The following is a 25,726-nucleotide window of genomic DNA, read 5'->3' as shown; positions in this document are numbered from 1 at the left end:
CTGTTGATTGTATGATTAAACAAATACAACTTTATACCCGTTGCAGGGTGGTGGTTTTCTTGTGGCTTTTGTTTGTGGAAAGAATATAATCTTTGTAGCTAAATAAAACAAATGACTTCAGGGGCAGAGGAACCAATTGCGGTTACGCACAGCGTCACGAGCACTCACTTCAAACGACGTGAGTGATTTCAGCTATACCTTCAGCGCCACTGAGGGAAAGAATAGTGAGGAAGAAAGGTCCTAACAGCTGGCATAGATACAAACACAGGAACAAATTAACCTCATCTCACACCTTCCCTTCTTTCATCTACATCCCCCAATAAGCTGGTATTTTGATTCCTGGAGTCCTGGCAAGCCGCCCTGTTTGCAATTCAAAGAGTTTTCAACAAGAGCATCTGTTTGGGTATTATCATAAACCTGCATGCTCCCCCACCCTTCACCTCCCACCTCCCCCCTTCCCTCCCTCCCTTTGCTACCGCTCTGCTCTCTCCTCTGCCGTGTGCACTTGCATGTTTGCTTGAAAAGGGGTGGAGAGCATGGGTGATGGTGGGGTTAGGGGGGCTTTTCGTTGACCCACAGAGTCAATGATACATAAGCCACATGACCAACTGGACTCATACCAACGCACGGAGGGACGCACACTTGGACAGACAGACCTGCAGGCTGACTTCCAGCACATTCACAGCTCCACTGAACTTGGCTCAGGCTGCCGTTTTTTTACTGACAGAAGAAAAGAAGAAACACACACACACACCTCTGTGGGAGAGCTCAGATAAAGACGTGCCTTCAGTCTTGGAGTGGCGCTGTCACACACACACTGATATACAAATACGCATTTAGACAAACACACAGCCAGGGAGCCACCACACACACATATTCCCACAAACTGACACACTCACACACAGGAGAGCAAACAGTCTCTCTCTTTCTTGCTCGCTCAGCTGCTCTCTCTCCCTCTCCCTCCCATCCACACACACACACCACTACAGTATATCAGCGAGTGACTAGCGGAGAGCCAGAGGGGAGTGCAGAAATGAATGTGAAGATCCTGACGCTGGTGATTGTGCTCTTGGTGTCTCTGCTGTGTTCTGCCAGTGCTGGTGAGTACAGGAGCGTTCAGCCTCATCGCGGGCATCTCGCTCTGCTTTCTATTTCTCTCTCTGTTTGCCTTGTGCTCTTGCAGGCATCTGTAGTTGATCAGTTACCCAGCATGGTTAGCCTTGTGTGGGCTCTAAAAGGCAGGCATATCAGCACCTGGCTGTATACAGTACTGCACTGCAGTGGTTATACTGTGGTCTGCTATTGTGCTGCCATGGCTTGTTCTGTTAAACTTGAATGTGAGCTGAGATTGATCATTTCCCTCCCTGCCTCACCTTGATGAAAGCTTGGAACACTTGGAGAGGAAAGATTGGTGTTGATGGACATGAATGTGTGGAGCTATGCCTGAGTGATAATAATGCTGTATGCATGGGTGATTGTTGTGGCTGTTGTGAAATGTAAGATATGCATGGCACATGTTCTGTAAGGTGGAGTGATTCCGATGTATGTATGGCTTGATGTATTCCATCTGACCCGAGTGTTCTATAAATCATTACATGACTGTGATTGTGCAGCAGGGCAACACAGCACCTCTGCGTGCTTGCCTCCTGTGGTGATGATAATGAGCACTGTAATTGTTGTATGCATCGATGAGGGAAACACAGATCCCAGATAGATGGATCGTCTCCTGAGGGGCTTGCCGCCTTGTCACAGTACATTTCCGTAAAGTGCTGCTGGGTCTCTGGAGCCATTGTTGGACTAGATATCAATTCCAGTGTGGATCTAAAACGTCTGATATGTAGAACAAAAACATTGACTCGGGACAATTATACAGGGGCAGGGCATATTCTCTCTCATTGCTGGTGCGAGGAAACGGGTTCTGAGATATGTGGCCGGGGGTTTAGTTTGGAGAGCGGTGGGCAGTCTGCAGATGTGATGCAGGTAACATTGTAGTGTGAAAAAACAACAGTTAGGCCTGTGTACATGTCTGGGCCATTCTTGGGATTATCACCTACCCACTAACTATAGTGGGTAGGACACACAGACACACTGTGTTTAAATGTACTACATGGGAAAGATGCTGTGTAATATAAGATGTAGCATAGTGTATGGTCATAAGATATAGGCCTAGGATGACATACTATTGAATGCTGTTAGACTATATGTTGCTAGGTGCTGTGCTTGTAAGATGCTGTGTAGACTTTCTGCTTGCTTGATGCTGTCCACTCTGTATCGATCCACAGCCACAGCACTCACAGTTCCCATGCTTCCCAGCAAATTCGTTTCAGCGACATGCTATTTTTGTCTGAGGCTCACAGCACATGAGTAAATGGGAAGCAATTATCTAGCATCATGGTCAGTGTCGTTTTTCACGCCCTGCGTGTGGCTAAGCATGTTCCACGCCTGAGAGCCCACCGGGCTACACCGGCGACGGGGAAAACAAGGCTGATGTGCCTCAGGCTTTCATGGGAGCTTATCCTTCTCAACGTTGTTCAAGTCATGCCGCTTATATGCCTCTCTGTTCCCCGGCTGCTACTGTAGTACCAGAGCTCCGTTGACATACAGGAAGAGAGAGAAAGGGATTGAAGAAGAGGAGAGGATGCAAGTGTGTTGCAGCGTTGATGGGTGTGGGGAGGGATGCTAGCTGGAGTGTGTCTGCGTAGCACAAGCCTCTGCTACAGTATGCGCTGTCGCGGGAAGGTGTCGGAAGAGGCTCTGCATGTAGGCAGTGGGTGTGAAGCCTTTCATCTTGAGACAAACGCTTTTCCAGTTCAGTGGGCTTTCTTTCTCAGGCATCTGTGTGTGGACATGTGAGTCTGAGAAAGAAGATGCACACCGACAGTGTGTGTCTGTGTGTGTGTGTGTGTGTGTGTGTGTGTGTGTGTGTGTGTGTGTGTGTGTGTGTGTGTGTGTGTGTGTGTGTGTGTGTGTGTGTGTGTGTGTGTGTGTGTGTGTGTGTGTGTGTGTGTGTGTGTGTGTGTGTGTGTGTGTGTGTGTGTGTGTGTGTGTGTGTGTGTGTGTACTTGCAGGAAGCAATTCATATAAAGCTGATTAGAGGGTGGGGAAGTGTGCATGATTGTATTTATGGATACATATGCATATTAGCAAGAAGTCTTAGTGCAACAGGCAATTCAACTCCACAACCTAATACTACTTACAATATTCATTCAGTTCACTAAAAGAGCTGCTGTGGCCTTCTCTAGGTAATATTAGCATCCTTTCGCAGCGCACTTCAATTACCCATCCTTGAAAAGCACTCTGGCTCAAGAGTGGGCTCCAGCTTTAGACATGTGGTATCCATAATTCATCCCGAGGCCGATCACTCTTCCTCCCTGTGTAACTCTTAAGACTGGTATATAAACAGTTTGAAAACATCTCGTGTCTCACAGCCTCTTAAAAGATATCAAAGCTTCCTTTTTTTCCCCATCATGGAAACACCCTGACAATCTTCACCTAGGGATGCTCAGGATAAAAACAATAGCAGCTGGCTCAGACATGCACACACACGCACACACTTAAACACAGAGGGTGTAATTGTGAGGCCTGGATTGAACAGGTGAGCCAGTAGTGAGTGTGAGCAGGGCACGAGGCCCAGATCAGAGCCATTATCTGGCCGAGGAATCGTCTGCTTAGGAAGGGGGTGATTTTATGAGAGATGTCAGCAGTGCTATTATTCCGTATTAAACTTTGATGTATTGTTGGGGCTGGCTGGACCATCATGCATACCGTACTGTAGCTTGCCTCTTTCACATGCTCACCCCAGTGTTGCGGGTCAATGTAATGAGGGCGACAGTACATGCAGCCTCTCATTAAGGCTCCTCAGAGCATAAACCAGGGTGTGATTATTGTGTTAGCAACTTATATATATATAAATATATATGTAAACCAACCGCAGCCAGGAAGCTTTAAATCATAATCCTAGGTTTTTCTAATGTGAAGAAGGTGTTTGTGCCTGTGGACGTGATTATGGCGGTTGTGGAGAGAACAAACACAGCTAAACTTTTCCAGATGTCCAGGAATAACAAAGGAGCAGTGGGCAAACATGTGTGTAAAAGGGGAAGAAGAGGTTATTACGGGATTATGGAGTATCACAGAGCCTTTTCCCTTTTTTATTTGTAGGCGGGAGAGGAGATCCTGAGCACTACCTGGGTTTGTGTCACAGAAAAACACACACACACACACACACACACACACACACACACACACACACACACACACACACACACACACACACACACACACACACACACACACACACACACACACACACACACACACACACACACACACACACACACACACACACACACACACACACACACACACACACACACACACACACACACACACACACACACACACACACACACACACACACACACACACACACACACACACACACACACACACACACACACACAGTAGCCAACCATTTAATATTATATATCTGGGGCATTTCTTACAAAAGCAACACCCTTCCCTATTTAAAAAGAAAATATTTGATGTAGCTCATTTACAAGGAGTACAAGTTAATTCATTTGTTGTATACTGTTTGGTTTATTTGATGCTAAATTGCCTCAAATGATGTGAAGCTACAGTGTAGTTTAGGCTGTTTCAATGGTTTGCGACTGCAGGGTTAGCATTGGGGGTAGCCATCTTGGAATAATGTTTACACGTTCTGAAAGTCGGAAAAACTGTAGGTTTTCCCATTCTCCCTATTATGTTGGCATTAAACTGTGGTGGTCGATGTTGCAAATGAATAAGCAGATTTTGTGATAAAGTTCCTTGATTTGGCAGGTATTTAAAAAGCTGGATTTGATCTAACAATTTCTATGTCAAAATATTTGAGTTTCTGATATAAACTCATGTACTATACAGCAATATAATATTTGTCCATAGCGCCTTCCCCTGTAGGGTTTATACTATGCAACTCATTGTAGCTGTAAGTATGTTTGAATGAGGAGGTTTTTAAAAAGCACTCTCTGTGATAAACCCTTCACATCTGTATAATATCACCCAGCATGAGCTTGGTGAATGGCACTCCAAATTGCTCTGGAGGGGGTGGGAGTTGAGGAAGAGATTTAGTGAAAAATCATAACTCATTTGGTAGGGATATAAGCTAACCTTTGGGCTAACACTCCCTGGAGAGCTCAGCTGTTGAAGACTTTGGCATATGCGACTGCTGGGCTGCTGTAATGTCATTCAGAACCCTTTGAATGAATAAATCTACTCACTTAGATCTTCCCTTGAGAGCAAATGCAGTGAAGGGAAAAAAAAGCAAAAGTGGGAGTAAAAGACGGGCCAAGGGACAGAGAAATAAATGAAGGGTGGACAGGAAGAGAGGCTATCAGGGAGCTCAGAGGTTGTGTAAGCTTTCCACAGAGGGGGAAGTCACGGTTACATCTAAAAACTCACAGCTGGTGATGAAGTCTGTCTTTACTATTTCACATGTGGAATGATGACACTTGTTGGCTGTGTAGAAGCTAAACATGCTTAAACCTTGAAATTCTAAATCCATTCTGATTCCTTATGTACATATGTCTGTTGCAGTCCAGACCCCCTTTTGAGGGCATAACCTGAAGGATTGGGGTAATGGGGGGGGGGGGGGGGGTGTAAGGGGGTCCTGTGTTAACCAGACCTCATGTGATCACCAGACCTTATCCTCGGGCCCGGGGCGCTCCTTACAACTTAATTAGAGCCAGATATTCTCCAAAACTGCTCTGGTTTTCACTACTGACCAACATTAAAGTGATTTATGAGTCTCTTTTTGAACATTAAGTGTTACATTTACAGCAGTAGTCCAGCAGATCATATTCCTGATCAAGATCCGAGTGGACATTTTTATTAACGGTCTGCCAGACCGCAGGATAAATATTGCGGTCTTTCGGAATGCAGGTGCTTTAATTATTTTCATGCTCAATTTGTGGGAACCCAGAATTGAAAAATACGACTTCTGTGTATTACTCTAGAGTTGTCATATGTGGTAGCCTTTCATAATTACAGCAGCTAAACAGTATGTAGGAGTAGGAAAGATTACTCTGGAGAACCAAATAAATATGGTTTAGGGTTTTGTCACTATTACCGTCAAACCTCTATAGGCGCCATCATGGATCAGAGAGATTTCATATAATGTATGGCTAAAAGAGCTGCACAGCTGGCTGTTGTTAGGCAGTTTGAATCAGACGAGGGATTGCATTGCAGCGAGGATGGCGGTGTGGATTGGGGCTAGGGATGGTGTAGAGGGATTCGGTAGCTTTGGGGTTCATTTATTGACGCGTCCGCTGGGATCCGCCTAAACTCCAAGCCTTAGGCAACAGGATGTGCACGTCACTTTATTCTCAGAGATTTATAGGACGTGGTGGTGCACCTCATGAGGTTTCAAACTGTCATGGACTTTATGTTCTTGGCTTTAATTGAAAAGCTTTAAAATACAAGATCTCTTACATCTTCCACAGAACTGGGGCCCTTCTGTGACAACACACAAATCACTCATTTATGAAATCATGCATTATTCAACACAAATGCTCCGTCTTTGATCACAAATGTTACTTTCCCTGGGAGAATATCGCACACGTACTGTCCCACGCTTAAAAGTTGGTCAATCTAATGATCTGCCACGGACTAATAGCGTGGATCTCTCGTCTGCCTGTTTCCTGGATCAGGACAGGGCCCCTCGCTGCGTCCCTCTGTCTCTGCTCGGGAAGGGAAGCCCTGCTCTGTGGGCCCCTTGAACATGAACAGATGTGTGTAAGAACAGGAGAGCAAAACAAGATATTGGAATTTATAAACATGCATCAGGAAAACAGTTTATCCCAACAGCTGATGAAAACCTTGTCAACTCAGAGGGCCGATAGAAACTAAACTTTAGCTCACTTTCAGCACAGCAGCTGAACCTGTCAGTAAAAATCCTCATGAATTATATATCTCCCCTAATTAGGTGTTGCAGAATTGCTTACTATGTTTTATTGCTAACCTTGAGCCCAAGGTGCCTTTTTCCTGCCGTCCATATGCTAAGTTAACATTTCTGTTTTAGAAGACTCTTTAAATAGTCGAAGCAAAACAAGCGTACAATCCAAGCAGCAAGAATGACTGGCCTTTTCAGATGAGATAACATTTCATAAAAGTGTGTCTGTTTGATTAGAGATATGTTTATTTTCATTGCTTCAGTATCGCCTAAAAGCATTTAACCTCCAAAGTTATATATTACTAACCTATTAAGAGGCTTGGAAAATACCATAATAAAACAATTGTGTTGAGCGGAACTGAGTTGCTTTGCTTATGTTGTGTTATAAATGTAGTTTTGCATTCATAATTAATAATAATAACAAGGGAAATGTTTCAAACTGAGAACATGTAGGTCCTGAGGTTTTCATTTTTACATTAAGAGATTTTCAGATGACTGATCGATGAGATGCATAACAACTGAACACATCTTAATGTATTAAACCGTTTTGTCCTTGTACATGTGATTTTGCATGTCCTTATATGCACCAATATCTCAAATAGTGACACCCTTTGTTGAGTTAATCTGTTCAGTTAAGCTTTAGCTGTTGTTTTGTAATCTTGAGTCTGATGCAATGTGGCTGCCTCTTTCCTTTAATAGTACTGTATAAGCTATAGGGAGAGACGATGGTGCCCTCGGGCTCTAAAAGCTGCAGTGAACCCGGCGCAGTGACGTTTCCATCCCTCTCTGTTTCTCCCACATTAAAAATGGGAGATTGCATGCAGGTTCACAGCATGGGGGGAGCGATGACACAGGAGAGGGAGGGGGCTGTGTTTCCCATCTGATTAGCGTGCCCATGGAAACGGATGGTTGGAGGATCCCTTTGCCCTTGACATACAATCTCTGGAGATTAGGGCAATCGTCGGTAGCCTTACCTGACTGCTGTACCTGCCATGCGCAAAAAAGGAAGCTTGCTGAACAGTAAACATCCACACAGGCATCTCCTCTGCAGTTTTGACACTCCTCAATACAAGTTGTGAAAAGAAACCTCCCCTCTGAGTTGTGCGATGTTTGCTTCTCTGCCTGATCAGTAAGCTCCAACCTGCAGTAACCTTATAGCCACAAATTCACCCCTTCAACTGGAGTGGGATTGTGAATAAACCAACAGTCAGGCAGTCAAGTGGTGAGGGGAGTCAGTGGCTTTATTAGCTGCTCGATGCTGCTGCTGGACCCTTTGAACTCACAGCGCTCTGATCAGAGCAGAGAACGCAGTCTCACACCTCATCATTTCATACACTCTCTAATTCAGGAGCATATATATCACCACACTTCACAGGCAGCTGGCTCACTCAAAAGGACATCTGCAGAAAGCCAGGAACTGCAGGGCTGCACAGTTTGTTTTTAATTTGTTCGGAACCTTAAGTGAGAGTGGGGGGTTGTTTTCCGAGCAGGTTGGACAAGGGGTTAAGATTAAAAACGGCTGTAAGTGGAGCAACTTTTTATGCACTGTTGTTGTGGTTTCCTCGCTGGAGTTTGTATAGACAAAGCAAGCCTTCAACTCAGCCACAAGCCCAGTATTATCACGGCACAACAATGCTGCATATCAAACAGTTACCAACATAAATAAAAGAAAGAGCTGTCGACCAAAACAAAACAACCCCCCCCCCCCTGAGAGGAACACTCAGTCAGAGGCCAAGTGTGGTTACCCACAGAGGGAGGTTCAAAAACATCACAGTCACAGTCAGAGGCTGTTCATGGATTCAGTCTCTGCGCAGTGAAATCTGTAAATTGAGAACCTGGTCGATTTCAGCTGACAATGTCATTCTTTTTTGCTCTAAACTGAGCGCCTTTCATGGTGGCTGCCATGGTAACGTGGTCTGAAAGTCGGCATGCAATTGGTACCAGTTTCTGCCAAGGCCCAGACTTACTGGTAGGCATGCGATAAGCAGCATTTCCGACACTAAATGTTGGATTGTGAAAGCTGAACAACGAGGGATTGCCTCCTTAGTTAGGCACCGTTCCATATGTGCAGGATGAATGTGCGGGGAGGCTGTCAGGCAGCGAGCAAATCCCCAGTATGATGCTGTAGCAGTGCTGAGGCTTATTGTAGGTTAAAAGAATGTTTGACTTGTATCTAGCACAATTAACACATCTCATCCATGGCTAAATAATCCTGATCCCCTAATGTGCTTATGCAGAGGGAAGCATCTTTGCCAATGACATGTCTGTCTGGCTGTGTGGGTTAGTATGTCTGTAGTGATGTCATGAAGGGATTCATTAGCCAAAGCTACTTTTAGTGAATGAAGTAGGGAGGCACACGATGGAGACAGCAGGCTGGCTGCTCCAACGTCATGGTAATAACCATGGCTACACACACTAGGGTATTTATTCTTCCTCTCCAACACTAACACAAATATTGCTCTGTTACCCATAAGGATTACACAAACACATACTGAGCTACAACTACCTATAGACACACATAATGCTGTTGTCTTTATATTACTGTGCAAGTCCTTAGTTTGTTTTTGCAATAGAAACCCAATCTATTATTACATAGGGAAATGTTATGGAATGCTTTATTATTTATAGTGTTTATGGTGTGGGAATAGTCCCAAACGTAACTGGAGTGTATTGACTTATAGTTTAATAAAACATTATACTCTATTTTATTTTTGCACAACAACTGGCGCTGTGATGGTAGTATCCCACATGAATAATAGCTGGTGTTTTTAATTGATGATTAATGTTGCTGAATCAAAACACACTCACTAGGAAAAGTCTTACATGCAGATGTTTGGCAGGTATAATGTAGAAAGTGTTCAGCGTTTTTGTAAAGCATGTTTACATTTGCTAAATACCACAAAAAGTACAGCTGAGGATGATGGGAAAATATTGGCTTAGGTTTTTGTTCATAAAGGGAAGGAATGGACAAATTAAACTTGAAACCAATCATGGCGCTAGGTTGAATGTTAAGGCCAAATCAATGTTAACGCTGAAATCAGTCAAATGTATCCTCTGGGGATAATGAATGTTTGTTTCATGTCAATCCATTTAACAGTTGTTAGGATATTTTACTCTACACCAAAGTGGTAAACCAATGAGCAGCTAATACATCTCAAAACATTATAGTGACCTAAGAAGGAAATCCGGCTATGATTATTTATAAGGTTTTTGGATGCAATCTTTGTTTGTAAAATCATACAGCGGGGCTTCACTCTTTATTTCAGTGCCAACTAATTCCCGTCATCGCAGCCGTCTGTGTTCACGATATGTCTGAACAAACCACAGAGAGCAAGATGTATGGCACAGAGTTGTCAGACAAGTGATGGCGGGACGGTAAAGAAACAAGAAGAGAGATGAAATGAGAAAACGGATCAATGAGATTGCACACAATTGATTCATAATCAGTGTGACCGTGAGTGATGAGCAAGACAAGTAAACAAACAGATACGAATCAAGAGGACAATACAATTCAATTTGTGGTGACACAGAGAAAATGCAACACAGCAAGGATTACATGTTGGTGGCCATGCTTGACTGCGCATGTCTACTTTCGATGCAAGGGTTCCTAAACGTAGGCTACTTGTTGCTACATTTATACTCAGACTTGTATCACTTAATCTCTTGTGTCATAGTGGCACAAATACCCTTTACTCTGTGGCTGCATTTACAAGCGCAGACATTTGTTATGTGGTTGTTTTGGCAGCCAATAAACACAAATCAGCTTTACAACTATTAATAAGCAGCTCCGGCCCATTTGCCATGCTGCCTGCGTTGCTGCATTGACACACAGCGCTGTGATGTACTGTCTGCTACTGCCAGCCGAGGGGCCAGTTGATGAACTTGGCATTAAACCAGAGGACAGCCATTTCTCTTCTCTGACTGGACGGACAAGTGCTGGAAGATGTATAACTCTCCAGGCTCCACTGATGGACTCTTTGCAGCACCAACAGGGATAAGCTGTCAGTTTCCCGCTTCCCGCCAGGCCTTAATAAGACGGAGAGCCGGCCATTTAAAAAACACAACATAACAAATATCACCTCAGGAGGTGCTTGTGAATCTAGGGCGGAGAATCAGGGAGCAGCCAGCCAGCTATTCATCTTTAGTCTGGAGACTGGCCAGTTTGTGACACTTCTCCTCTCTGCCTGACCACTTCTACAGTCTTCTCTTCAACCCTTTCCTTCTTAAGGAGGCGGCAGAGGGTATAAGTAATAACCAGCATTCCTGAAATTCCACCTTTATTAAACTTTAATTAGGGAATTACCAAGTGGGGGAAGAAGTGTTGAGATTTGTAGGAAAAGGGCAAAAGCAGGGGTTCCAAGATCATCAGAAATAGATAACACACGTGTTGTTGTAAGACAAATGTTATCCTGCAATTTTACGGTTTGACCAGCAGAACATAAACATGGGAACCTCTCATGGGAAAAGATCAAATAGAATACTATAGAGACTGGAACCAATTCCAGAGCAATAAGATAGAGGAGATATCTTTGTTTACAGAGATGAACTATGCATTTACCAATGATAAACCTGCCATGAAAACAATCAAATGGTATTATCCAGATGCAACAGACGCTGCCACATTTCATCTATACGAGCTCCTCTACAGATGGGTAGAAGCTAGCTGTTGCTATATGTCATGTCTGTCATGCTGAGATGCTTTCCTACAGGCTGCAGGGGTTAATCTATACTGTCAGTGTTATCACTGGGGCCCGGCTTATTTTTAGCAGCTTTCATTACACTTTTCTACCCTGTAGCCAGATTGGATGGGTTGAGATTTGTCAGGAGAATCATGAGATGTTCTCCCTTCAAACCACAGTGCAGCAGCTGACAGCTTGCTATGGCAGCAGACATCTAAATGGTCTCATTATGGACCTGGGTTATGATAGCCTGAGCCACCGTGTGGGAGAAACAGCACGAGTTGTGTGAGCCGAGGTACAATTACTTTACCTTCATGCATAGCCACTCCTAAACTAGCCATCGCTCAAACATCAGCTGCAGTCGGGAGATGTGTAGCACTGCAGCTACAGCAGGTATAACTGTGAGACATGTATGTGTCAGTATGTTTTAAAACAGTGCTTGTTGAATGGTCAAACGTGGTTACCATGCTTTGTAATGGAGTCTTTTTTACTGTTTCATCACCATCCATATGTATAGCCTACCAACAATGTGTTTATTATTATATTGTTGAGTGCACCATTTTTTCAAAGATCTAGCCACTTGCTGTAAAAAGAATTACAGCTAAAACTTGAAGAATGTTCAAGTCTACTTAGGAGTCACTAGTGGACAATCAAACTCAACGACTTTCAGCCCTAGAGCTAATTGAGGATTTTACCTTCTCTCTGTAGCTGTTGTTTTGGAATGAATTACTTCTGGCACTTTTCCATTTATATAACCAAATGCAAAACTATTTTTGAAAATAATCTGAAAATGTGAACAAGTAATGTCTGCAGTGTTTGACCACGTTCAGGCTTTACGCAACACAATCAAATTGGACCATTTCAATCATCTTACACAACTTCAGACATAATACTGCGTACAAACTAGATTGTTTTCGAGCATACAGTTATGGCACCTTAAATACAGAAGACTGCTCTTGAGTTTCTGTGTGTTCTAATGCTGGCTTCGTTTCAGCAGAAAGAAGAAGAAGGCCCCCCATAACACTCAACACAGTGTTTTCACATTGAACCCCCTGGATTTGAAAGAAATGAGCTGAAAGCCTTCAGAATGTGTCAAAGTCCCTCCTTCACAGTGTATCTGGAGCAATAACAAAAGGATAATGCACAGATTAGTGCTCCTCGGGGCAAGATGGGCTTTAGATGCGGAAATATGCAACACAGTCTTTCCCTGCTGCAAATGAATTAGCCCACTGTTCACCCACAAATATAGTGTGTAATGTGCTTGCGGAAGAAGCTTAGTGTGGATGTGGAACTTGAGATGTCTGGCATTTCAGGGATATACATTGAAAACATTCAGCAAGCTGTCTAGCGCAGTCATGCAGTTCGCCTTTATTTAAACCTGAAAGCTGGAAACACTCTTTTTCTACTGAGAGTTGTTCTTTCAAAAAGGTTTTCAAGGTCAATAATTAAGAGAGGCTGGAGAGAGACTTTGCTTCCTAATGGTGTTTTTGAATTCTCCTCTTGAAGAAAGCTGCCCTCAATTCAAACATGTTGATCTTTGCTATTAAAGGAGAGTGTTTTGAATGCAGTAGAGACCGTTTCTTGTTGCTGTGCATTGTTCATATAACAGCATAGACACTGACGGATGAAACGGATGGTACGGAACTAGGGATCATCATGGCTTTTGTAAGTGCTGTCCTCAATATACTTGCCGCTTTTTCCAACCTCTACAGTTGACTAGTTGACTTATCTTAAGCCATGTCCTCACCCGAGCCCTCAAACTGGACTAAGGTCAATCTGTCGGGAATTCTAAAAATGGTGCCCGTGTCTCTGAGGAAAGGGGACAGGAATGTCATGACCCCATGTGAGTGATGTCAATCTGCTTTTTGAAGACAGAAATGTGTATTTTCTTTGGCGAGAAGAGGGTTAGTTTGGCTCTGAAGAAGCTTTAGAAATGTAGAAGGCGTGCTCAAAGCGGTTTTCCATCAATTTTACCTATTAAGTTATTTGAAGAAATAATAATGTTGTGTTAAAGGGTTATCTGGGCTTGGTTTCAACACTGAATAAGCCTATTACAAACTAGAGTTGTGGCATTTGAGAAGTGGTTATTTTAGAGGCTTGGTTGGCATTATGGGTAAGTTACGATTCAGTGTTTAGGATTTGAACTCATACTTTGGACTAGAAATCAGAATTTTGTAATTTGTCTCTTGTGATTCCTTCAAACTAGCATCACCTGCTAAAAAGATAGAATACCACTTTTATCACATCTACACAGATCCATTAACTTACATTCTTTATGAGATGGATAAAGGTTACCTTTATAAAATGTTCATTTAACTGTAAGTAATACATACAAAGAAATGGCCACTGGGATATTCAATTACTTTAACATGCCATAATAAAAGCCCAACTCTGCTTTTCCTCCATTTTTATTGGACTTAATAACTGGCTGCAGTGTGAAAGATCACCCACATTAAATATCCGATTACAAGTTGAGATTACTGTGAAACAATCTGGAAGAATATCTGTATTTCCAAGAGCAGGTCTTTCAGTTTGCAATAGGTTAAGAGGTCATAGAGACACTTAAGGTGGACCAAACCATTTGGAAAAGAGGGGCTTAGAGGGATCAGGCCACACTTATTGAGAGATGACTGAGAACATCTGGGATCGCTCCCAAACACACATGTACTCACACACCACCTAACATTCACACACATTCTCACACAGATGCAGCATTATTAAACTCATCTCTAATCTCGGATCAGACACGGCGACAGGATGCACCTCTGCGAGGTCTGTTGCTGGGCGGCGTTTGTAATCTTGAGGGAGAGTGATAGAGACATGAGGGTTTCGGTTTCCCCGTCTATCCGCTTGGCTTGGGTTCCACCGCGCTGACTTGATGAACTACAATGCTGGGTGGGCTTAAAGAGGCCCACACACACACTCTCACACTTATCTATACATGTCTCTTGTTTCCTCATCCATTACCACTGTGATCCCTCTTTGGATTTTGCTACACATTTTCCGTTGGCACTGATGGACTAAGCAGATAATCAAAATGTGATACTCTGGGTGAGAAGAGGCTGTGACATGCCATTTTCTGGCGAGGTTATCTAATTGCCATCTCCTCTGTGTGTCTTCCAGGTCCCATGGCCTCCACAGAACATGGCAGAGGGCTGCAACAGGCGGCCACAGTCAGAAAAATGGTCCAGCAAAATCCTGCGAGGGGCGGCCAGAGCCACAGACCAGCCGGCTGGAAGAGGAGACGCCCACGGCCACGTCTTTCCCACAAGGGGCCCATGCCGTTCTAGAGCAAGGTGAGTTTATAGCAGTCAGAGGTGAATAGACGCTCGTTAGGTTTAGTCTGGCAAAGCATGCAATCAAACCTGTGATTATACGGTCAGTAAAAGTGGATTCTCGTAAAAAACTATGTGCTATTCTCTCCTGCATTTGACCAACTTTCTGTCAAGTCAGAGCTACTTGTTTCTCGAGGGAATATGAGCCAAAGCACTTTGCGAAATATCATATCATATCTGCTGACTAGTGAGGATACAATTTCAAAAATACATTTCTAAGTGGTCTAGCTGTTGAGTCTTAAAATACTTTGTTGGCAGAATCAGTAGTTTCAGTGACGAAAGGGAAACTCTTACAGGAACACTGGGAACTCAGCAGCCAAACTCAACTCCAACACAAGGATGTTTTTGTTGGCATTGAGAATAAGTGCATGTCTTAACAGATTACTGGACTTTAGCCTAGTTGCATGCCTTAGTAGTACAGGGTTTGTTTTTAAGGCACGTCATTTATTTCCTCATGTGGGAGACAGTTATACTTAGAAACCCAAGCTTTGAGTCAATTCAGCTAGCATAACTCTTTCCTCTCCATCTCATTAAGTAAATTAAACCCTTTTACCAAAGATAACACTTTTAAGAGTTGGGTTTCATGGTGGCCGTGGCCGCGCTTTACCCGTGAAATAATGTTTAACTTGCTGTGGAGTAAAACAAGCCTTTGGGTGAAAACTCTTTCATCCAAAATCAGAAACAATATTTGACTTATCACTTTTTCAAAGTATAGTTTTCTTTTCAGAACCAAAACAAACTCTCTGTATTTCTAGAAAAACAGATCAAGCTTCATTGAGAAACTAAATCAGTAATCAAAAAGATGATCAAATGTACACAGTGTATAAAGATGAAAACTCTCCATGCAGATGGTGGCATATATCTGTGAATGGAACAAGAGCAGTACGAACTTGCATTAAGAAGGGCAAGACCCATTCATATGTTTCTCCCAGACGCTGAGAGAGACAGGGAAACTCAGCAAGACACAATATCCCTGCAGGAGGTGCCGACTATACAACACTGACCTGCAGAGGGTCGCCATAAATTAAAGCCATAGTGAGAGGTGGCTGCAGCCAGAGAGTGTCAAGGCATGGTTAATCAGTTTTGAGGAAAAGAGACCAAAGCTATAGAAGACTGGAAGCTCCTTTCTCTAAAGCAGCTTTTACAATCTATAGCGAATTCTCCATCATTATTTTTTTGTACTCCTTTTATCAATAAGGGGCTTTCGAGGCTTAGCACAAAGGTGAAAACAATGAGTAAGAACAGAGTCAGGGAAGTCTACCCTTGAAGGACAACGTGGGTACTCCAACTTTCCTGGGTCTGCCAATAAAAGGTGAGAATCCTCTGCTAGTGGAGTATTCAGAGCAGAGCAGTGTTTCGTGCCAGAATGCTGGCCACAAATACGGGGAGCTTCAGGAAGTTGTGAAGCTCAGTAAAAGTGAACGGCTCAGTGAGTCACAATGCTGTCTTTGCAAACACCTCTTAAACCACAACACGCTCAAGATTTCCTTTTTTTGTCTGCTTCCCACTCGGCTCCTCTCATTCTTGTGAAGTTCATAGTTCAGCTCATTCAAGAGCTTTTTCACATACCATGCTAATTTACCCCGACGTGACCTCAGTGGGAATCAAGCCTTCCTTTAGCAGCGGTTTAGAGGTAACACTACCAAGAGTCACAGAGTAAATGATCCAAGCACTACACTTCTTCACAGTTTGGTCCCAGTTTGTTCTTTATGCCTCGGTATGATGTATAATGACGGAAGGAATTCATTCTCATCTGGCATCAACCTACCCAACAGAATGATTTGAAAGCCTTTGTTCTTCCTGCGTTCTTCTTCAGTTTGTGCTGATGATGGGAAAAACACCTTCTGGAAGCAGCTGGAGATGCATTTTGTTTGATCAAAGCTAGGAGACATCCAGCAGAGAGCTGGTGAGACTCAGGCAGACAGACTGTATGTGGATGTCATTATTATCCTGAGTGTAATTACGTAGAAGTAGAGTTTAAGACCAATGGTTAACTTCACAGTGTGTGTCCACTGACTATGCTGTTTCGCTACGTTCCCCCTTTCCAGTGTCAAGAGCAGCTCATCTCTTATTTTCTTAGACACCTGAGGCAAAGCTTGACTTTTCATCCTTACATATTCCAGATGCGAGAGAAGAACGATGGTGACCCAGGTCATCCTCTTTGTGCGTCCCAGTAGACTCCGTTTCCAACGCGCTATAAGGACTCTTGCATCTAAGCTGTGCCTGTCTAAAAGACGACAGGATATTACAGATTTAGAGCCGCAGGCAATTTATGAAAACCCCTTGAGAACCCCGAGTGTGCGTTAGCTCAGTGCACAAGTCTCATCAAAACAACATACATGTAGAGCAGGTCTGCATCTCTTCCCATACATTCACTCCGTTATGTAGAGCGACTTCAAGGCGCTGCTGCCCTGAGATCATTCCGTAGACCGAAAAAGCACAAAGACGACAACAAACAACATCTCAATGGAGATTAGACACACGGAACATCAGTTCTCGGGGCATTACATGAACGCAGAAATATGCCAACTTGAAACAAGAGCAGACGCTTATCAGTGAATGAATGTTGTTGTCATGCAGCAAAGCTTACTTGTACTACACATCTGCAATCTCGGAAATGATCCCACAAGAGCAGATTAAAGGCGAAGGGAGATCAAAGATGTCCTCATTGTTAAGGAATGATCCAACGCTTCTAGCGTAGCATAGCGGGGTGCTTGTGCTTTAACGGCGAGATATACAATTGTTTTTCTCACTCCCTGTCGCATTGTCCAATCAACACCATGAAATCTGTCTGGAACATGTCCGGGATAACCTTTTCTTAACTTGTTTCTAGTTTTTGCAAGAGAACATAAAACGCATTGAAAGCTCTGGTAGAAACTCCCTGAGGGGCATGCTTCTAGGAAAGGAAATTAAAATGTCTGCAGAACTGAAATTATTGTTCGGAAGCAAAAAGATAAACACATGCTGATGGCTCTTTCTCTGTGTTTTTGTTCCTGTTTTGCAGGCACTGCTTTGAGCGCCCTCCCCCAGGTTCTGATTTCTATGCTCTTCCTTTGCCTTGGGGGGCCTTGCAATGAAGGGCCTACGCTTGCCCAGCCTGAAGAGTGATGTCCATAGCACCTGCTGGTTCTTCAAGCAACTCTGTCCACAAAAAAATCAGGACAAGCCGCTCACCCTCAGCTCTAGGAGGATTTGGGGGGCAGGGAAAGGGGGTTGGGGGGGGGGTATGGAGCCCGAGCTATCAGACTCTATTTCTCTGTCTCTCTCTTTCTCTTACTCTCACTCCCTCGCTACTTATCTATCTCTGTCTTCTCCCAAGTGGTTTTTTGTTTTTTTTCTCACATTTTCTATCATTTGCTTAATAGATCTCAATCATAGAGTGTCTCACACACTTTGCATGACATGTGGTGGAGAGGGAGCCCGGTCAATACAATCTGAGTCTTAAAGCATCTGTCATTTCTCCACGGTGTGTTATTCCCATCCCTCAGATCCAAGGTTACTTCAGCCGCAGATTTCATTGCTGTGTAGCTACTTAACAGCTTTACTAGTGGCAGAGGGCGCTGGTTATGTGGAAGGGCAGGGTCCGTTTAATAGTTGACAATAGTAGGTTCACTTATTGTTCTCTGGACGTCTGCTGCAAGAAGGAATTCAAAGTTGAAATTGGAGGACATTTGATGACACTATATTAATCGCTTAAAGATCATTTGTAATAGTGCTTTGTACCTCCTAAGACATTCTGCATGCAGATTGGACTGAAAGAGAGCACCTATTGTCATACAATCCATTAAAGTGACTAAATACTTCCTTCATTTAGGAGATTCTTAATCCAAAGCTATTTTGGTGTTCCTCATTAACACCTTGGGGGGTTTACTGACACGCTCAAGGTTACTGTAACATAGCCCACCTTGGATGAGTCTTTTGACCCCAGATCCCAATCCTGTGCCCAACCCCCAGCCTTCTCCCCACACTGCTGCCCTGCGCGGCTGCTCTTCACGACTGTTAACTGGCAGGGGAAGTCTGCTCCACCGACGGGCTGCCTTGCCTTTTAATGAAGTGCCAAATAATAACCTTCTCCACAATGCTGCCAGAAACGAAGGAATAAAAGGTTAGGGAGAAACACATTACCTCTTGTTTAAAGTCTCAATACACTGACACATTATGCATTTCACATTACTGCAAACAGAAATCCCACGTGAGACAATGTTAGCAAGGAGGACAGTTAATTAGACCCAAAAAAAGGAAGGAGAAGAAACCGCTAATATCAGCTCAGTTAATATTCCACCACGATCAGCCTACCATTAGTGCTCTGGCTGTTTTAATACTCAGCATAAGGCTGGTTTGACCCTTTGACTGAAATCTTTCACAAACGAAATGCTATGCCTTTCCATCATACTGGAATATATTACTGTTTAGGTTTATTCCTGTGTTTAAGTAGTTGTATTTCTTTTTTCTCAGGGTGCTGTGATAGAAGCTTGTACTAGAGCAGTCTATTTTGTGCATTTATTTAACAAAACACAAACATACAGTACATTAAAAGCATATATGAGCATATTTTCGTATATTTCCTTACTCTCCCTCTATGTATTCAACAATATAGCCATGTATCCAGAGTCAGTCGTTTCAAGTCATCATCCTCTCCCTACATTATGTTGGGTACAGTTGCCTTTCTAGTCTGCCCTACCACAGCACAGGTGGTCGTGGCTTTGATCATTACGCTCATTAAATCCTGGAGTTAATCTTTCTCAGATGGATCTCCCCAAGGCTGGCCGGGGCCACTTAGTCTGAGCTCATTGTTAAATTGGCTTAGACTGAAACCACACCCTTCCCCCTTGTCCAATCCTCAAACCCCGCTGATTCAGTGTGTTAACATTGTAACATATTAGGACTGTAACCTGTAGAGCAGCCACCATCGTTCTTTGTGTGTTAGGTGTGCCGGAGCAACTTCCGAGTTGTTGTTTTTAACTAAGATATTAGTTGAAATTCTGTCCACTGCGATCCAATCAGCACACACTCCTGTTTCAAGCAACTGGCAGGATAACCTAGATATTTCAAACACCTTTCCCTCTCGCCATGTCTCATGCAAATATTATAATAAAAAGTGGAGTCTTCTCAGCCCCAGCATGAGAAGCTTTTATTAAGAGAGCATCTTAAATCACAGTGGTAATCCACCCAGCCAAGATCACCTTGATTAAAAATGTATTAAATCCTTGGGCACTGTGAGGAGTAATAATTTCAGTTTCACCATTATTTTTTCATACCCTCTCAGACAGAGATGTAGATTTCATTAATGCTCCACGGGAGAGAGACAGCTTGGCTCAGGATATCTCATGTATTATTGGAGAAGATAGTAGGAAGATATGAGCTGGGGATAAAAGTTCAAAGCCGCTGGAGTTTGGATGCTGGAAGTAGACTGGGTCATGTTAAGGGGTTCAAATCAATATTTCCCCATCTCAGAAGTTATTGTTACGGAGCCGAGCAACGTCTGTAACCGCACTGTTCTTCATGAATGTATCCTCACCATCTGCACCAGCCATGCTGCCCTTTCAGAGACCAGAGCAAACCTATGTTTATGTCAAATACTCGTTTTAATCTTGGTCTGGTTATTAGTTAATTCCAAAAAGAATTCAAAAGCCAAATATCCCACTGATCCAAAGCCTCCGGTGTCAACTAGTCCCAACTAATAGACGTGGCTTTGCTCCAAGACTTCTCTGTTTGGGTTTGCAAGGCTGCACTTTTGCAATTCCATTATGCTGCTGGAGAAAAACACCCTGAAAACAAGAGTCTCTTGGTATGGAATGGTTTTCCAGTGTATTGTGACAATGTTTTTGTCTGATTCTTGTCTAGCTGGTTGTCCAAAGCTTACTTTTTTAAATACAGTGTGAAAAGCTGTATGTTTTGTGGATGTAACAAAATAGAAAAGTAGTCTGCAGCACAATGTCGTGGACACGTGAAAGCTTTCAGGCATTATTTTTTTCTAGATCATAGCCCACAGCCCTCCCCTGCACATCAGGTTAATGGGCCTTGTGGTGTGGAAGGACAAGCACGTCCAGGCTCAAACTGAAATGGTAAACCAATACATTATGCTCGGGGAGCAAAACCATTTTCCTTAATGGTGTTTTCCAGCAAGGCTTACACAAGAGAAACGATTCCTATCCTCTCAATGTTTCCTCTCTAGTTCCTCTTCTCTGTGACCATCACAAGGCCTGAGTAATGTTCCTATGCACTTGTTAGCATGTTTTCCTGGTAGAGAAATGTTTGTTCTGAAAACTTGCCCCTTTGTGTTTAGTTATTTTTGTCCAAATGCATTTGGCTGGGAGTGTGTAAAAAGTGGGGATGACAGGCGGAGACAGATATAAGCTAGCAGCAAGTTTTAAAATATTAGCTTAGCGATTGATCTCTGTTTCCTAATAGCTATAAACACAAGCACCACGAAAAATGATAAAAGGAAAACACAAGGTTTTTATGTTCCAAATCATTCCACATTCTACCAGATACAATTCCTTTAATATGATAGCTCAAACATTTGACTCATTGTAGAATTGGAAACAGAGTTGGCACGCAACACATTCCATGATTTTACCTTGTGAATCTCTAAGCCCATCAAACTGTATCATGTTGGCCTTCAGAGTGGGTGTCTGCAAGATCAAGTGGCTGATATTCAATCCAACGCATTCACACATTTCCACCGGCTGGGCAATCCAAAGGATAACTAGATTTAATCTCCCATGGGAAATGACTAAGATCTGTCATTATCTTGGAGCCTCAAAATGAGACTTCCTGCTCCCAGAATAGCACAGGCCCCTCTTGCCTTGATTGCGACACATTCTCCATCTAACCACTGTGTCCAAGATCAGCTCCATTCAGAACAATCTGAGGAGGGATGCAGTCTGTAGGCTTACACGCCATCGCATCAGTGTTACTAGATCTCAAGCAGATACCATTTTAAAAGACGATGTATTACTCCTGAAACTTATGTTCTGTTAATGGTGTGTGCTCATATTACTCACCAGGCCAAATGTACAGTCCCTGTCTCTGTTTTTGATGTTGAACTGGGCAAAAATAAATGACATAAATAAATAAATAAAACAAGTGTATCAGAAATGGTTGAAATACTGTGTACATATTTGAACTTTTGGTTTCTAATTTATAAAAGATAAGCTTTAGCTCTTGGAGTACTTATTTTATTTTTCCTTTCATGCGTAGCTTTGTGTTTTTATTTTCTATTTCTGTAAAGTGTGTAAATATATCTTTATGATAATAAGTAATATTAAAATCTTATTTTAAGAAAAAAAAACCTGTGTCCTTGTCTTTCTTGATGGATAATGAAAATGAAGTATGAGTGTACATAAAAACTGTAAACTTGGTGTCTATTCAACCTTTCTCCTGCACCCCCTCTCTCCTCTTTCCCTCACTAGGCATATTGGTGCTTTGTGCTAAATGCTAATAACTATGCTAACCAACTGATGTTTAGCAGCTAATGCAGGGTTGCCAACTTTGGGTACCTGGCTAGAGTGAGATTTTGATATCATGGGTTTAATTACACATATGCGCACTAAATGACTGCTATTGTGTGAGCAGCGGGACCTTAGCATATATATATATATAGGATATATATACAATATATACAAATACACAATATTGGACACAGACTATAAAGGGCACAAAGTTTCATTCACTAATGAAAGTCAAACACATGTTTGTTTCCACTGTTTTATTGTGTGCCTGTCGCGATAAGAAATTAATTGACTTATCGTACGATAAATAAAAATGAACTCGATAAATTGCCATTTACATGAGGATGTGACTAGCAGTTTAAAAGGATGTACTTGAATTATTATTATATATTATCATTATGTCAGTGGTCTAAAATGGTCATACAACGGTGCCGATAATATTATCGTTTATCGCGATAATTTCCGGGAAAATATATCCAACAAAATGAATTATCGTGAGAGGCCTATACATGAAACACACACACACAAACAAATCTACAGACTTACTACAAACTGCCGAACATATTAATTGACACACTCTCACTCTCATATACTCTTTGACTCTATTTTGGCCTAGTAGAACAATAAGCAGCAGACTTTTACTTTTTTTATCATTTCTACTGGATCTTAGATCTGCGCATGCGCAATACGGGTTGGGGATTGACCAACCGGCTCGCACTGCTCTGCTGTCTGTTAACGTTGTTAAGAGTGGTGGGGGCGGGGAGGGAGCGGATCAACAGCTCGAGCAGCTGTCAACTCAACATTGTAAATAATCCAACCAAAAACGATCGACGGTTCATCTAGTCTTTGGCGTGAGAATAGTTTGGGCAGCGTGAGATTGAGAGTGAAAGCGTGTGTCACACGCCAGATGCGTGAGAGTTGGCAACCCTGGCTAATGTCTACTGTCCTAGTTTAGCAGGGTAGCATAAACATACTAAACTAATATCGGGCGAATTAGGACTGAACACAAAATATGTTGAACTGTTGATGGTGCTACAGTAGATGGAGAGTTACTGTAAAACAAGGGTACACACCCATCCAATTGTTTTAAAGAAACACTCAAAACTACAAATGTAAACATCGTGATGACGCTAGAGCAAATGTTAGGGCAAAACTAAAGTCTGTGTGTTTTTTTCCATTGTTAAGCATGAATGGTCATACTTCATCGAAGTCCTGATTGTTGTTGAGACATTTCACAATCATTCTAAATGTTAACCCACTGGTCTTAATTGTCTAAGCATCATGAAAATCATCTGTACAAAATTCCACGTCAATCACTGAAATAGTTGAGATGTGTCAGTCTAGACAAAATGGTAGACTGATCGACCAACCATCAAACAGACCTTACCGCTGTGGCCACAAATATTACATTCATTCATTTTTAGGGATGGGTATCGTCTGAAATGTATCGATTCCGATTCTGCTTATCGATTTCGGTTCTTATCAATTCCCCGTTTCGATTCCAAAATTATAAAAGAAAGAGGTCAAATGTTTAGATAACAAAAATGTCTTTATTCTTTTAAGCTTTAACTGACATTTTTACAAATAAAAAAAATACATGCAATACAAATGTATTACACAATAGCTGTGCTTTATTTTAACTGAGGTACTGTATGCCTGTGGCAAGCTATTAACTTGCCACAGGCATAGCACTGTGCCTTGCCTTTTTCTTTTTTAGTGTAGTGGAGCCACACTTTTGAGCGTTTACCGCGACCCATCTTTGGTGTTATGAAGTCAGAATCAGAAACAGGTTTATTGCCAGGTAGGTTCACACATACGAGGATTTTGACTTGATGTCATGGTGCAGACATAAAATATAAAACAAGAAATCTAATATAAAACAAAATATATTTAAGGACACCGTAATAAAATATAGTTAAATAGCAAGATACTAAACAGCAGACGAAAGCTAATTGAACAGTATAACATTTATAATAGAGCAAGTTGACATTCAGTGAAATGGCACATGGCAGAAACATTAATATAGTGAAGGACATCAACAAGCCTACTCACACTTATTTTTCAACTCAAATTGGTTGCTCTGTTTAGGAACAAAATAATTAGTCATTACTCAACAGGTTTGCTCAGCCTCTAAACATGGACTCACTTTTTATTTATTCTACTGTAAGCAAGTTCACTTGTTGTTTGTGTATTTTACCTTTGTGTAGCTGAACCTGCCCTGTAACAACATGTGTACCAGACTGCCATGGCCATTATCCTTTAACTTCATATGAACCATGTGTAGAAATTCATTCGCTGGAGTATGCCCAAGCTTTTGTAAATGTAAATCAACTCCTCATCCATTAAGGAACACTTCACCAGTGACAGGTAGCCTTTCCAGAGCTTATAGTGCATACTAAGCACAGTGCACATTAATGCGGTGCAGCTGCTGAGCATGCATGGAGACTATGGATATGTCTCGATGCACTGATATTCAGTGGGCCACATTATTCATGTCATATCTGCATACAATGGAGGCTCCTTCAGTCTTCAATGCTGGATAATCAGAATATTATTCAGTTGAGGTTAGCTCATTGTATACACATTTATACTGCATGTGAGTGTTTTATTGGGGAACTTCTGTTTTTTACTTTTGAATACCTGTTTTAAAACTGCAATATTCGGGAAAAAAACATTCTTAATTGGGGGAACAAATATTTTACGTTGGCTGAGGGTGGTCAAAAATGTGTTTTATTTAGAATAAATTCTGTAATAGCCATCTATGTGCAATATGTGCTAGATGTGCAATATATATAGATGCCGTTAATAACTGTGCAATATATACCTGGCTGCTAAATCCTAAGAACTGTTACAGGATGTGTATTTTTTTTTAATTATGTACGTTTTTATTTTGTATTATATATTTTTTATTATATCATAACTTATTACTTTTTTTTAAATGCATGTCACATATTTAACATAGTAACATTAAGCTGTCTGTGGCTCTTTTTCCTGCTGTAACTACGCACATTTCCCCTCCGTGGGACTAATAAAGGTATTCTGATTCTGATTCCCATTATCTCCGGACGGCATAACAACAACAAACAAACAATTGAAACAAATTCCTGAATACCTCTCTCCATTTTCTCTCATAGATGGGTACGATGGTCAAGCTCAAAGGTTCAACTACGCATTATCGAACCATATCAATATTGACGCATTTGATTAAAAAAATGTTGACCTCAAATGTTTGTTCATATCATCTATCCCTGACGTGCATGATAAATATATACCTACAGTAAAGCTAACATTTTAATTATATGTTTCATAACATCG

At 42.1% G+C, this 25,726-nt stretch overlaps 1 protein-coding gene across 1 annotated transcript; it reads left to right on the top strand.

The window, feature by feature from the left end:
* The first annotated feature begins 603 nt into the window (after window positions 1-603).
* On the top strand, window positions 604-18,164 carry apln (apelin). The gene is made up of 3 exons (XM_034092578.2): window positions 604-1,100; window positions 14,746-14,918; window positions 17,962-18,164. The coding sequence occupies exons 1-2, from the start codon at window positions 1,034-1,036 to the stop codon at window positions 14,910-14,912; spliced, it is 234 nt and encodes a 77-aa protein (XP_033948469.1). The 5' UTR covers window positions 604-1,033; the 3' UTR covers window positions 14,913-14,918; window positions 17,962-18,164.
* The last annotated feature ends 7,562 nt before the right edge of the window (window positions 18,165-25,726 follow it).

The sequence above is a fragment of the Pseudochaenichthys georgianus genome, chromosome 10, assembly GCF_902827115.2.
Source record: "Pseudochaenichthys georgianus chromosome 10, fPseGeo1.2, whole genome shotgun sequence".
NCBI lineage: Eukaryota > Metazoa > Chordata > Actinopteri > Perciformes > Channichthyidae > Pseudochaenichthys > Pseudochaenichthys georgianus.
The sequence above is the reverse complement of the archived record's forward strand: the minus strand, read 5'-3'. Positions and strand labels throughout refer to the sequence as shown.